The 14,545-nt window shown below is 46.8% G+C and overlaps 1 protein-coding gene across 7 annotated transcripts in view; it reads right to left on the bottom strand.

Annotated features, from left to right (window-relative positions):
• The window catches only part of NEK7 (NIMA related kinase 7), a 158,271-nt gene extending 144,011 nt beyond the window's left edge, over positions 1-14,260 (bottom strand). The window contains exons 1-2 of one of the 7 annotated variants that reach the window (XM_072733427.1): positions 12,612-13,575; positions 11,433-11,619 (exon numbers count right to left, since the gene is read on the bottom strand). Coding sequence is in view for 1 of the 7 variants with exons in the window: in XM_072733426.1 (XP_072589527.1) it covers positions 13,442-13,494 (53 nt within the window). In the remaining 6 variants the exon portion in view is untranslated. Of the gene's footprint in view, positions 1-9,752; positions 9,852-11,432; positions 11,620-11,736; positions 12,177-12,611; positions 13,642-13,988 lie in introns of those variants that run through there. The other 6 variants (XM_026017967.2, XM_072733433.1, XM_072733426.1 and 3 more) reach the window with 6 other exon arrangements.
• Between the last annotated feature and the right edge of the window lie 285 nt (positions 14,261-14,545).

The following is a 14,545-nucleotide window of genomic DNA, read 5'->3' as shown; positions in this document are numbered from 1 at the left end:
GATTCAGGCAATCTGGATCCCTCAAGTCATTCCTGGGCGGGGGGGGGGGGGGGGGGGGGCAGGGGGCAAGGGGGGAGACAGAAAGACAGAAAGATACAGACTTTTAAGGCATAAGGAAACAAGTATCCTGACAGACACCAGCCCAGGGAACGGCTACAAGAGCTGGCAAGAAAGATGCCTGAGCAGGCTGTCGGTCAGCAAGGCTTTGCAAAGGACACGGGAAGTGAGTTCTAAGGAATGTGTGGGAGCTGAGCAGGCAAAAAAAAAAAGAGGCAGGACATTCCTGACGAAAGCAGGGAGCAGGGAGCGACAAAGAACTACAAGCAACACAGGAAGACAGGACCATGAGAGGCAGGAGCCAAGGCCCAAATCGTATTCTTAAGAGACTCAGGGATTGGAAATTATTCCAAAGATAGTAAGTGAAGGATTTTAAGGAAAAACAAAACAAAAAACAGACAGACCTAAAAGTGGGTAGAAGATGTTGAGTATGGTTCTTTAAAAAAAATTAAAAAATAAATTTTTAAAAAAGCATAAAGAAATAGATGAAATAAATAAGGATATAAATACATAAATAAATTTAATTCAATACTAAATTTTATTTTTTTTAATTTTTTTTTAAATTTCTTATTTATTTATGATAGTCACAGAGAGAGAGAGAGAGAGAGGCAGAGACACAGGTGGAGGGAGAAGCAGGCTCCATGCACCAGGAGCCTGACGTGGGATTCGATCCCGGGTCTCCAGGATCGCGCCCTGGGCCAAAGGCAGGCGCCAAACCGCTGCGCCACCCAGGGATCCCCAATACTAAATTTTAAAGGGGAGAAAAAGAAAGCAGGTATTACAACAGGCTCTACTTATAGAAATAACACTTTTTCCTGGTAAATTAAAATATACTATACAATCACCAAAGTCTGGATTTTCAAGTCTAAACATAATTTTTTCATACATCTCGTAACACATATTCTTAATAGATTTTTTAACAAATCTCCCTAAGGCTGCCTTTATAATAATCCTGATTCAAACCTGACACTAGTTCCTGGTCTATGATCACCTAAGAACCAAGTATAAAGATATCAAAGCACTATAGCTTTTACTGCTATTACAATCAAAATTTGAAAACATAAAGGTACAAATAACTGTCTACAGTCCTATTACAGGAGAGGAGGGGGCCAATCTTCTCAGTCTAGTATGAGAGGCCTTTCGAAATGCAGTATCTTGAGTATCTTTCCAGGCTCATTTCCCATGTGCTTCTTCGTTAATTCATGAATATACACTGTATCTTTGGTCTACTTGGCACAGGCCTTTTTGCTAAGTACTTTATACGTTTTTTTGTTTTGTTTTGTTTTGTTTTAAATATAATTATTGACACTGTGATTGTTCTTTTAAACTTCCAGCAATGAAAGCTATGAAAAGAGGGGATCCCTGGGTGGCGCAGCGGTTTGGCGCCTGCCTTTGGCCCAGGGCGCGATCCTGGAGACCCGGGATCGAGTCCCACATCAGGCTCCCGGTGCATGGAGCCTGCTTCTCCCTCTGCCTGTGTCTCTGCCTCTCTCTCTCTCTCTGTGACTATCATAAATAAATAAATAAATAAATAAATAAAGCTATGAAAAGATACTAAATAAAATACATTTGGAAGTGGAACCACCTTTTTCTCTAGGTTAGCATTTGATGGCCACAAATCAAAGGATAACCTTCATCAATTTCCAATTAGTCATTATTCTTAAGAGGGGAGTAGCTTCCAGTAGTAAGATAATTATTTCTTTACTTAATTCAAGTTGTTCAGTATTTTCCTCATGAAGGGACTGTGAGAACATCAAAACAGAATTCACTTGGCAAATACACAGTCAGCACTTTTTATGGGCAGAGAGACATTGCTACCCCTTTATAAAAAGCCAGGCCATTTAACTTGAACTAGGAATGACTTTGCTCTAAGGAAGAGAAATACAAGGAAGGATACTCAGTAAACAGCCTGTTTCAACCTCACGTCCTAATTCCAAGAACTTTGCTCTTTGTTCTTTGTTGCCCGAGCCTCCAACTTGTACCTAACTGCCAAACTTACCTCTGCTTCAACTCCATAACACTTATTTCCACCAACTTCATGCCTGCCATACACACCCATTTCTCTTGGTCCTCGTTCCCATGTCATCCTATTCTGAGAACCTTCAGAACCTAAGATTCAGAATTCAGGTATCAAACCCAGACTCTCAAACTAGATCCCTGAATATCCCAACACTTCCCACTTACTGATCAACCTCTATCTGTATCCCGTGGTAAGACCTTCCTAATACTATGGCCCATGGGCCCTGCAGGGACACGTGCCTGGCCGTCATCACAGACTTCCCTGAAACCAGCAGCTCAATTGTTCTGGATATTCTTTCACTCCAGACCTTCTTCCCCATATCATCACTGGGATGCAGTCACCTGCCATTCCCTGAAAGGCTAGTTTTGACAACACACATATGTACAGGACATGATTCACACCTTCCAGAAGCTTCTATTCCAGGAAAGCAACGAAGACAAGTAACTACAGGGAGAATCAATAGGTAGTAAAGGCTTAAGGAAGCAGGACTTCTATATATTACCCACATAATACTAAGGCAAAGACTTAAAGGATGAAGACAGTTTTAATACAGTGAGACTGAATAGCTGAAGCATAGAAAATAGGCATTAAAAGAAGTGAAAAAAGCATAAAGATAAAGCAGTGAAGCCAGAAAGGGTACAAAATGTATCCAAAAAAGTGGGGGGAGGGGACACCTGGGTGGCTCAGTGGTTGAGCATCTGCCTTCAGCTAGGGTCATGGTCCTGGGGTCCTAGGATTGAGTTCTGCATCGGGCTCCCCGTAGGGAGCCTGCTTCTCCCTCCGCCTGTGTCTCTGCCTCTCTGTATCTCACACGAATAAATATATAAAATCTTAAAAAAAAAAACAAAAAACAATATTCATGACGACAACCCAATACATGAACACAAAGGGCCTAGGAATGGTAGCCCCACCTTACCGGGGACCACACACCGGGAGACAAGGGCATCAACATATCCTAACCTAACATAGTTGTGCATCGTTATAGTCCAGGCTCCGTTTTATTATCTGAGCCACTCATCACATTACCAGTGCTCTCTCGTAAGCCGGACACTCAGCTCTTAAAGTGAGTTCTGTAAATATTAATTTAGCTCGAACTAGGAGCTGGACTCTGTGCTTGGCATTTGAAAAGATATAAAAATGAACCTGGACTTAATCCAGGACTTCAATATCCTCTTTATCAAGCTGCCTCTTCTTATTATGTGAACAAAGGTGGGGGCAGAAATGGTCATAAACAAAAAAGCGCCAGACTGATTGATAAACTCCAAAGTAAGAAAAAGGTGTTAAAAAAAAAAACACTGATAGAAAGTAATTTTTTTTATAGAAAGTAATTTTTAAATGACCAAGCATACCTTAAATAAGTGAATGAATGAATGACCAAGCACACTTTCTTGAATAAAGAGCACAGCTTGCGTGCAAAGATCTGTATCTAATGACAAGGAGAGAAGTTAGAAGCGACTCAAGTACCAGACACTTGTTATCAATGGAAATAAGACAGTCATGGAAAAAGGAACAGGTTACTCATCATGATGTTCTTGAACACTTTCCAGCATGATTAGATATGCAAGACATAAAAACGTGGTGCAGCCAAGCCCACAAACAAGACTGAAAACTGCTGGTAGAAGTAAGGTGATGGTGACTAGAGGCAAAATCTCTGAGTGCAGACAAAGGGCTTTTGCCCTTAAGGAAAAAGCAAACCATCTCAGAGGTAAGGGAAGTGGTAAGCTTTCACACCTAGCTGAGAGAAATACTGTAGAAATGCCAAAATGGTGAGAACAGCATACACTATAAGCAGTTCATTAACAAGGGACCATTTATTGGGATAGAACGAAAACTAACACTTAGATGTACATATTTTCTTTTACTTGTTTTAAGTGGAATTTTCTCTCCTGTTATTACTTCAATTGTTATTTGTAAAGTATTTATACTTTATCTAAATGATGTTAATTGATTTATAACCATCATTTATTTCAATTACACGCATCCCCCATTTGAGCTGGGACATGGATTACACGCGCTGGAAAAGTCTAATTATCAGATATAAACTGTTCCATGGGGCTGCACACGCCAGGCCAGAAATGTTAGCAACAGGAATGGGCTCTCATTACAAATAAATATTTTTTAATTAAAAAATATATTTTAAAAAGACCATGTGGCATGTCTTAGTGTGGCCTGAGGAACAACTGCATTAGAATCACCTGCAGTTGATTGGATGAGCACTGGGTGTTATTCTATATGTTGGCAAATTGAACACCAATAAAAAATAAATTTATAAAAAAAAAAAAAAAAAGAATCACCTGCAGTACTTCTTTTAAATGTAGGTTCCCATCACAAACCAGTGACTTTCCAAATCTGTGTTTAACTATAAAAATCATCTGGGGTATTGGTATTTTTTTTTTTTAAGATTTTATTTTTAAGCAATCTCTACACCCAACATGGAGCTCTACTTATAACCCCGAGGGCAAGAGTCACATGCTCTACTGATGGATTCAGCCAGGCACTGCTGGGGTACTTGTTTTTAAATGCCAATGCCTATACTTATCAAATCAAAACCTCTGACACAGACACTCTGAGGACCACAGTTGAGAAAGAGTAATAGGACAAATGCTTTAAAAATATAAGCTATCTTGGTAGTAGCAAAAAAGTCGCCCATATATTCTTGAACAGCTATCAAATTTTATAAATCATCTTCAATGTACCAACAGATACAACTGTTTCAAGGAATCATGAAATATATCCTTTAGGGTTCATTTGATTCATCTCTAATCATTCCGCTTTGTAAAGCAGAATTTTCACTAAAACAAGGAACGCATACAATAAACAGAGAACCAAGGGGCATGGCTACAGAAGTAAAGGAAACAGAGCCGTCTTGATCTCTGAATCATGAAGGTAAGATCTCAAGAAGAGAAGATACTGGAGGGAGAAACTGGTCAGTGGCATTGCCAAACATTTCAGGCATATATACAAGAATCAATGGAGACATACAAGCTATTTTCAATATACCAAAATGACAAACAATATGCAGGCTGGCTCTTAAGAGTCAAGGTGTCTAATATAATGAAATATCTATTTCCAAAATATCGACCATACAACCACTCATGAGCTTTTCTTTAACCTTCACTATCCTATCTACTGCCTCTAAGTGCTCCTTCCTGGGACTGGTCTCCATAATGGTAATTTCTTGTCCTTCCTGGATCCTATTAAATAGTGAGGATATGGGATGCCTGGGTGGCTCAGCAGTTGAGCATCTGCCTTTAGCCCTGGGCATGATCCTGGAGACCCGGATGGAATCCCACATGGGGCTCCCCGCAGGGAACCTGCTTCTTCTCCCTCTGCTTGTGTCTCTGCTTCTCTCTCTGTGTCTCTCATGAATAAAATCTTAAAAAAAAACTTAGTGAAGATACAGCAACACATCCTACTGTTCCCCATTTTAGAGGCAAAATACTTCACCCCTGTAGAATCAGGTACTCAAATATCTGCTGACTTAAATCAAGGCCCTGATCTGGGCAATCAGAGGTAAATGTCATCCCTCCACAGTCTTTACTGAGCATGTACCATGAACAGAGCAAGATTCTGCTAATTCAGGAGAAATAAAAGAAAGAAGAAATCACTGTGCCTACTATGAAAACATCACAAAGGTAAGACAAGGCAATGCTGACTGTTAGGGAATCTAGCAGGGCACGGATTAGCAAATTTGCATCCTTGGGTTTTAGTTTATTCTCACAGTAAATGAAAAGGTCAGTTTAGACAATTTATAAGTTTCCTTCCAGTTCTGAAAATAACTGATTTAGTGAATCATACACTTAGGTCTCCTAAGGGAAACTACAAGCTGATAATGGTGAATGGAAAACTTGAGTTTGGAACAGCTGTTTTGTGGTAGCAAGAGAATACTAACTGCAGGAGTGCCTGGGTGGTTCAGTTGGTTCAGTGGCCAACTCTGGATTTCGGCTCAGATCACGATCTTGCCCCTCCCCCAGTGCACGTGCTCGTGTGCACGCTCTCTCTCTCTCCAAAATAAATAAATAAAATCTTAAAAAGAAAGAATACTAACTGCAGATTACATACGTAGAGGATAACTCGGGTGCCTTTATCTCTTAGGTGTAATTTCCACACAATCCTAAAATATTCTGTTCAGAACAGAAAGATCAGAAATCTAAAACCTGTAAAGAATGTAAAAATAAATAGATTTAGCTTATTAAACTTTAAATATAAGAGTGACTGCTGTCCTTAAAAGAGGAGGAGAGACACCTACAGAGACACATAAGAAGAATGCCAGGGGACAGAAGCAGAGATGGAAGTGATGTGTGTCTAAAGCCAAGGAACATCAAGGAATGCCGCCAATACCTGAAGCAGAGAGAAAGGCATGGAATATGTTCTCCCTAGAGCCTTCCAAGACAGCATGGCCATGTAGACACCTTGATTTCTAATTTCTAGCCTTCAAAACTATGAAAGAATAAAATTATACTTTAATAAGCCCCTCAGTTTGTGGTCATTTTTTGCGGCAGCCCTAGGACACGAGCACAGGTGTCAAGAGCCAGTGCTCAGAGCAGCCACTTCCTGGACCATGGCAGGCCAAGTACGGTTCTGGGGACCCCAAAGAGTAGCATCTTCCTTATTGTAGCTGTGTCGTCATCAGGATAGTGACTGTGTACTCTCCCACTGACAGCTTTATGATCAGCAACACCCAAGGTGGCCTGGTATTGGGAAACTCTGCTGGAGCTGGACGGCCACCCCCACCCTGTGCCCCGCAACCATCATACACTATTAAACAATGTCATAAATTCCTTCCTACTTATAAAAACAAAGAGAATGATCAAAGTATAAGAGAACTGCCTAATAAGATTTAATTCTTTATCAACAGCTAGCTAGTACTTTAAACACTCAAGGTCATAAAATGATAAAGCGAAGTGGAAAACAACACGCCATTCAACAATGAAAATATTTATCAAATACAGAAATGCCTGGGTGGCTCCACGGTGGGGCATCTGCTTTCGGCTCAGGGCGTGATCCTGGAGACCCCAATTGAGTCCCACGACGGGCCCCCTGCAAGAAGCCTGCTTCTCCCTCTGCCTGTGTCTCTGCCTCTCTCTCTCTCTCTCTCTCTCTCTCGCTCATGAATAAATAAATAAAATCTTAAAAATACATATATACAGAAACTGTATTAAAACTTTACTTTTGGGGAAAAAAAACCTTTAGTATATCTAAAGTTGAAGATGTTAAAAAATGCCAGTTTTTACTGAACACATTCTTAATGTGTTCTAACACCAAAAACTGTAAAGAAAACAAAAGAAATGAATTTGTAGGCTGCCTTAAGAAACTGAAATAAAACATCATTTTTCCCCATAAATTCAATCCATCAATAAGCTTTCTTCCTGCATATCCCTCAATTTACATGTAATTGTTAAACAACAAACCATGCCTGGAAATAGACCATTCGGATAAGGACATGTCATTTGCCTAAAAAAATTACCTACTGTCCAGTTCTGGGTGATAGTATGCAACTAACCACAGTATTTTACTATATGGCCCACCAGTTAGATATAAAAAGCAAAGGAAGATTTGCAATTCCTTATTTTTCAGAAGTACAATAACTTCTTGTAAACATATCGATTCAATCTTCCCAATCATGATGTAAAAGTGGATATGTGGCTCTGTTATGGTTACAACCACAACAAAAATTACATTAATCTGCCAGGTAAATATGAGAAGATGAGGAAAATATTCCTACAATTAAAAAAAAAAAAAAAACAAGCAACGTTGTAGGACTAGAAAGAATATTTTTAATTTTGCCGTGTTTAATCAGTATTTAAGGATCTTTTTGCGACTCCCGTTTTTTACTGTCCAAAGTATAGCCCACAGGCCTCTTGTGTTTTTTCCTGCCTGAGGAACCCAGGCTTGATGCCTTCTCCCCACGCTCAGAACAACAGGAAAATATTAACTCAAACGTGGGAACCACTGAATTATGAATATGGAAATCACAGGGCAAAGGGGAAGAAGAATCCAAGCAGAGAAGGCAGAAATGGCAAGAGAGCTAGGCAGGAGCCCGACCACACAGAGCTGGGCCAAGGCAGAGCAAGCAAGAAACTGAGAACAGCAGATGTGTTTCCTACCGCTGAAGGTCCTAAAAACAGCAAGAGGTGAAATGAAACTAAGGCTTGGGGCCGATCGTCAGGTTTTTACAGTCACTCCTCAAAGCGATGGTACCTTGAGCGGAGAAAACTACAGTCCCAGCAAATCCAGTAAGGCAACCAAGGAGACCAAGCTGGGCTTAGTCTTTTTCATGGAAAACACAGAAAATGATGTTCGCGCAGCAGGTCCGATCAAAGAGGCTCCACTAGCCTGGTGGGCCCTTGGAAGGCCCAGGGGGACTACCTGACCGAGCACCCAGGCACACCCAGGACCCACTCCTGGCCAGGGCCTGGAAACTCCACTGGGTGAGGTCAAAGCGGCTACACTTTCCATTCCATTCCGTTCTCAGGCTTCCCAGTAGCTGCACCCAGGTCAGCCTACAGCCAATTCTTCAAACAAAGGCAGGAGGTACCCTGCACACCCCCAGGCCAGACACACCCTACTGCAGGCCCTCCCACAAACACAGGCCCTTTCCTGTATTTAAAAAAAAAAAAAAAAAAAAAAAAAAAAAAAAACTGGGGAAAAAGTCTTTTATAAAAGACAAAATCCATGTTTTCTTTAAAAAAAAAAATCTGCCCACCCTCTTTGCTGACGCTAGAAACTCCTTCTAAAAGCAACAATGGAGGCGGTCATTCCGATAGGTTCAAATGAAAACTATGAGTTAAAGAAACACATCAAAATATATTAGTGTTATCTGTCGGGGCTCAGGTCATGATCCTGGGGTCATGGGATCAAGCCCCACTTCAGGTCCCTGCTGGGGGGGGGGGGGGGGGGGCGGAGTCAGCTTCTCCATCTTCCTGCTAGTGGGCACACTCGCTTTCTCCCTAATAAATTCTCTCTCAAATAAATTAATAAAGTCTTAAAAAAAAATACAGTTATCTGCCAATCAAGCAAAGACTAAATATAGGACACCAGAGTTCATCCTGGTTTAGTAAGGAAGAAGCCGGAAGAGGTACATATTCTTTCAATGTCACAGGATGGGTGTGGAATCCCCAAAAAGCAAAGAATGGTACAAAACCCTGAAAAGATAAATAAATCCAAAAGAGGTTCATATACTTATAAAGTCTCTGAGATGAAACACAAAACTGGGATGTGAATACGTGGATATTATTCCGAGGGGATTGGGAAACATCAAGAGACTGTCACAAATGTCTAACACCAAAAAAGGACAGGGCCGCCTGGGTTGCTAGCTTGGTTAAGTATCAAGACTCTTGATCTTAGGTCTTGATTTCAGGGCTCTGAGTTCCAGAACCAAAAAAGGCTATAAAATACTGCTTCAGAAAATCAAGTCAAACATCAATGGCCCAGAATCAATTTGAGATCTTTGGTATTAATTATCATCTAGACCCGGGGTGGGCCTCCAGCCTACTCGTATAAATAAAGCTTTACTGGAATACAGCAATGACCACCTGTTCAGACTACAATGAGACAGGCCATATGGCTCACAAGACAAGAAATAGTTACTATCTGGTCCTTTACAGAGAAACTTTACAAACCCCTGTTTTATACAAAAGCAGCCTGGAATGAAAACCCTTAAGTACTTACTTACACTGATTATCAACAGAAGACCAGTGGCAAGATCTACAGGAAGGTCCACTTCTATTAAGTAACAAAAAAACATGTATTTCTAAATGTGCACAGACCAGTTAAGAGGTTCCATTCATTTATCCACTGTTTTGATTAACATCTTGGATAATTATTACAAAACAGCTCACTGGAGGTGCCTGGGTGGCTTAGCAGGTTAAGCCGCTGTCTTCTGGCTCAGGTCATGATCCTGAGGTCCTGGGACCAGCCTAGCGTTGGGCTCCCCAAGGAGCAGAGAGCCTCTCTCTCCCTCTCCCTCTGCTACTCCCCCCAACCCTCCACCACTTGTGCTCTCTCTCAAATAAATAAAATCTTCACCAAAAAAAACCTCAAATGTAGGCACAGGATCTAAATAGTCTGACAGAGCAGTTATTCTGACAAGGGTTAAAAAATTTCATGCACAAGAAAATTAGAAAATGCTTCATGATCATTTCCCCTTCTCATTCCCACTGTTCACTAGAAACCATGAAATACAATCTTTTGAGTGTTTTCATGAGAATGAAAAAATATTTTATAGAGATCTGTAACATACAGAGGTAATCAAGCTATTAGTCACCCAAAGAGGGATCGGGAGTTTAGAAGTTTTTACAACTCTTAAGAGTGAATTGCTATATACTAGTTTTACGTATAATTTAAAAATTCTCAACTGCCATTATATCCTGCAAATAAATACGTCTCATTACAATTATATAACCAAATGTTATTCACCCATATTCCCTATAAAACTGGGAGGAGGGACGCCTGGGTAGCTCAGTGGTTTAGTGTCTGCTTTTAGCCCAGGCCGTGACCCCAGTCCCAGTCCTGGGGTCGAGTCCCATGTCAGGCTCCCTGCATGGGGCCTGCTTCTCCCTCTGCCTGTGTCTCTGCCTCTCTCTGTGTGTCTCTCATGAATAAATAAATAAAATCTTAAAAAAAAAAAAATGAGGGGAGGAGGAATTAAATAGATTCAAAAGTATGAAGAAACACTTAAAACATCTAGCTATATATTTGTGGAAGTGTTTCGATAAAATAATCGATAAAGCAATTCAGAGCAAACAATAATCCTACATCATTTCCGAGACACCCTCAGGTATCATGCTAAGTGCACTGCCTGCCATGCTTTATATACAATATACTAACTAGAGCACATAAATATCTGGAGGGACAGATATTTTAAGTGAAGGAAACCAGGAATGTGGTCAGAGTGCAGCTTTGTGCAACTGCAGCTGCAAAGCAAGTTGTTTTTAAAATACCAAAGCTTATTTAAAAAACAAAAAAGAAGAAGAAAAAAAAAAAAACCAAAGGAAACAACCTGAAAGGAATTTTGCGGCCTATCTAATTAAGCAACTTCTCTCCCAAAATCCCATTCAAATCATCACTATTCTGTGCAGACACCCCATAGGGGGCTACTTTAGGAATACTCCTAAAATTTTTAAAACAGGAGTTTGGTTCCAGAAACTCTGTGCAAGTCTCGAATGGCACCTCAGACCACATCTTTAAATGAAAAGAAATGTAGGTTTCCGTTAAAAAAAAAAAAAAAAAAGAGCAACAGGTGAGAAGAGGAGAGGAGGCTACCCAGGTGCCTGTGATAAAGGAGGACCCCAAGCGTCCCCGGCGAGGGCGAGGAGGGCGGAGGGGTGAAGTGTGAGGCTGCACACTTACTTACCCAGCCCACAACTGCGCGTCCGGCCCTTCAAGAGGACAATCCTGATTCTCATCACCTGGGACCTGGGCCTGCTCCCGGGCCGGAAGCCCCCCTCCTCCACCTGCGCGCTGCTGCCATCACACCACGCGTGCTTTTCGCATTCTTGGGATAAGGGCTGTGTTACGGGGCGGGAAAGGAGCTCTGCAAACTGCACGGCCAGGAAACGTGTGTTAAGTGGGAAGAGGCACGGAGGGAGCTACAGGTGGGACCCCCCATCCATTAACCGCCCCCCCTCCCCAACGGCAGCTGCGAGCACGGGCTACACCTGCTCCCAAAGTTAACGCTCTTTTCAGGTCGATAAAAAAGATTCTTTAACACCGTGCCCAGATGCCCAGGTAGCTGTGGGAGAAGGCCTAACAGCTCAGACTGTGACGCTCCGCGGCTTTCGTTCCCTCGTGACGTCAGAGGACACCTGCCACCGGTCCACCTGGGCGTCCGGCTTGAGGACCACCTTCCGTGGCCGCTGCACAGCCTCGGACGCGGCGGGGCGTTGCTCCAGGAAGAAACGAGGGACGGGGCCCCGGGGGGGGGGGGGTAGGAAGTGGGAGGAAACCGCAGCCTCCTCGCCTGGACCCCACGCGGCTGGTCGCGGGGCCTCAGGCCGGAGCCCGTCCGCCAGCCCGCATCCCTCCAGGAGGACCTTCTCTCCCGCCTCCAGGGCCGCGACCCAGGTAGGAAGTACCCGCCCTCCCGAGCGGAGACCGCGGCGTCCTCGCCGCTCATTGGCTGCGGGGGCCGTCAGTGCTGCGGAGGGCGGGGCCTCCGGGGGATGGAGCCGCGGGGGGCGGGGCCTCCGGGGGTGGAGCTGCTGCAGGGGGCGGGGCCTCCGGAGCGGGGAGGCCGGGGGGAGCAGCGGCGCAGGCCCGCACGTCGCCCCGGGTCGCGGCGGCGCTCCCCAGCCCAGACAGGCCGCCAGTCTCCACTCGGCGGGGGTGGGGGGGGGGTGGAGGGGGAGGAACCTCCTCTCAACGTGCGGGTCACACTCCTCCACGCGGCAGCGTCTCACAGCGCCCACACCTCTCCCCGCCCCCCGCCCCCCCCAGCAAGCGCCTCGTCCCGGACGGGCCGGAGAGATGCTGCGGTTTTAGGGACGAAGCAAGCTGTGGACTGGATCCCCCGCGGGCAGCAGAGGATTCCTACCCCTGGGAAGGACACGACGGCTTAGGGTTTACGTTAACTGCTCCCGGTGCGCTGGCCTTGGCCAAGTACTAAAGCCCGCAATCCTCGGCGTCCATTCGGCCAGCGCTGATGGTGCCTCTCGCTTGATCCATCACCCACCGCTCCCAGCGCTCTGTCCGCCTGTCCCCCGGCCACACCCGCAGCAGCTCGAGCTCCCGCACGCAGTCACCACCACGCACGCGTTCTGTCCTCTGGCCTGCAGGGCGACCTCGCAGGACACACTACCGGCGCCTGCAGGGAGTGCGCGTACTTTCTCGGCGCTGCAAACTCTGGGGAGGAAGAAGAGTCAGAAGCCGTCGTTCTGGTTAACGACAGGTACGCGACGCTCCACAAAGTGCGCGCCCTCGATTCTTACAACAGCATCCTCACGATCAGTAGTCGGAGCAGGGAAAAATCACGTCGTTTTTGTAATGTTTTCAGGCTTCCCAGTCCCGTCTGCAGGGCTGCCCAAGGATGCGACATGCCCTCCCGTAAAATTAGTCTATTTTCAGTACCTCTGCGTAACCAGGAGTACAGCCACGAGAGACCACGATTTACCTGTCGGACACATCATCTCCCAAGGCCTGCAGGACACCGCGAAGAGGCAACTCGAGTTCTCCAGCACCCACTGCAGCATCCTGTAGGTTGTGCTACGGCAATGTGGGCTTCTCTTTTTTTTTTTTTTCTTTTTCTTTTTATGGGGGTCCCCTTGGTCTCCCTGGCTCCGGCCTCAATTCTCAACTTATTTTTGCATTGCCACCGTCACCACCAAGGTTCTCTATTGCCTTGCAATCTCACGCACACACACACACCTGCTAAATCTAGCGGGGTCCCACGAAACCCCACTCCCCGCCGGGTCGGCCATCCTCCCTGCACTTCTCAGGCGACCTCAGCTACTCCGTCGGCTACTCCCTCGGCCGCGCCGCTCCCCCCGCCCACTCTGCCCGGCGAACTTCACTCCTCCGAAGTCGGGCCGCCGCCGAAGCCTGACAGCCGGACCCAACCAATCAGCGACGGATAAATAACCGGCGCCGCCAATGAGCAGCAGCCGAGGGCCGGGAGGCGGGACTTCGCCCAAGTTCCTCGGGTCCTGCAACCAGAGACCTGTTGCCGCCGCCGCCGCCGCCGCCGCGGAGCTTCTTAGTTACGGCGGCGCCCACGGCAGCCCCGGGCCGCCAAGCCCGAGCGGGGCACCGGGCTCCTGCCGCCCGCCCCCGCCCCCGCCCGGCGCGCCCCGCCCCGCCGCCCCGCCGGGGGACCCCGCAGGCCGCCCGCGCGCTCCCGACCTCGCCCTGCGCGCCCGCCTCCCGCGGGCAGCCCCGCCCGGCCCCGGGCGCCCGAGCCCCGGCAGCCACTCACCGGGACGTTGCAAGTTTCCGGCGCTCCTGCCCGCCGGGGGCCCCGGGGCGGCTGGGCCGGGCGGCGCCGCGGAGAGGCCCGCTGGGCCGGGGGCTGTGGCTGCGAGGCCGGGAGCCGATCGCCACCTCCCGCCGCGCCGCCCCCGCGGACGCTGCCGGCGCGGCCCCCACCCTGCGCACGGCGAGGCGCGGCCCGAGGGCGAGCCTAGCGGCGGCCCATCCTCCGCGCCTCCCGCCCCTCCTCCCGCGGCCGCCGCTGTCAGCGGTGTAAACATCCCGGCAGCCCCGGGGAGCGGGGCGGGGCGGCCGCCGGCTCCTCCTCCCGCGCCCGGGCCCCGCCGCCCGGCTCCCCCCAGCCCGGGGCGGCCGCTGCCCGGAGCCTGCGCCCTCTCCCTCTCCCTCTCCCTCTCCCTCCCCGCTGGCACGTGCAGGCCGCCGCGTGCAAGCAGCGAGCTCCCCCGGTGCACCCGCCCCGCGCCCCCCGGATCCCGGCGTGTCGATTCCACCCTCTTTGACCAGGTGGTTCGAACTACCTCTGCGCTAACCACGCCTGGCATC

This window comes from Vulpes vulpes, chromosome 13 (assembly GCF_048418805.1).
Source record: "Vulpes vulpes isolate BD-2025 chromosome 13, VulVul3, whole genome shotgun sequence".
Classification (NCBI taxonomy): domain Eukaryota; kingdom Metazoa; phylum Chordata; class Mammalia; order Carnivora; family Canidae; genus Vulpes; species Vulpes vulpes.
The sequence above is the reverse complement of the archived record's forward strand: the minus strand, read 5'-3'. Positions and strand labels throughout refer to the sequence as shown.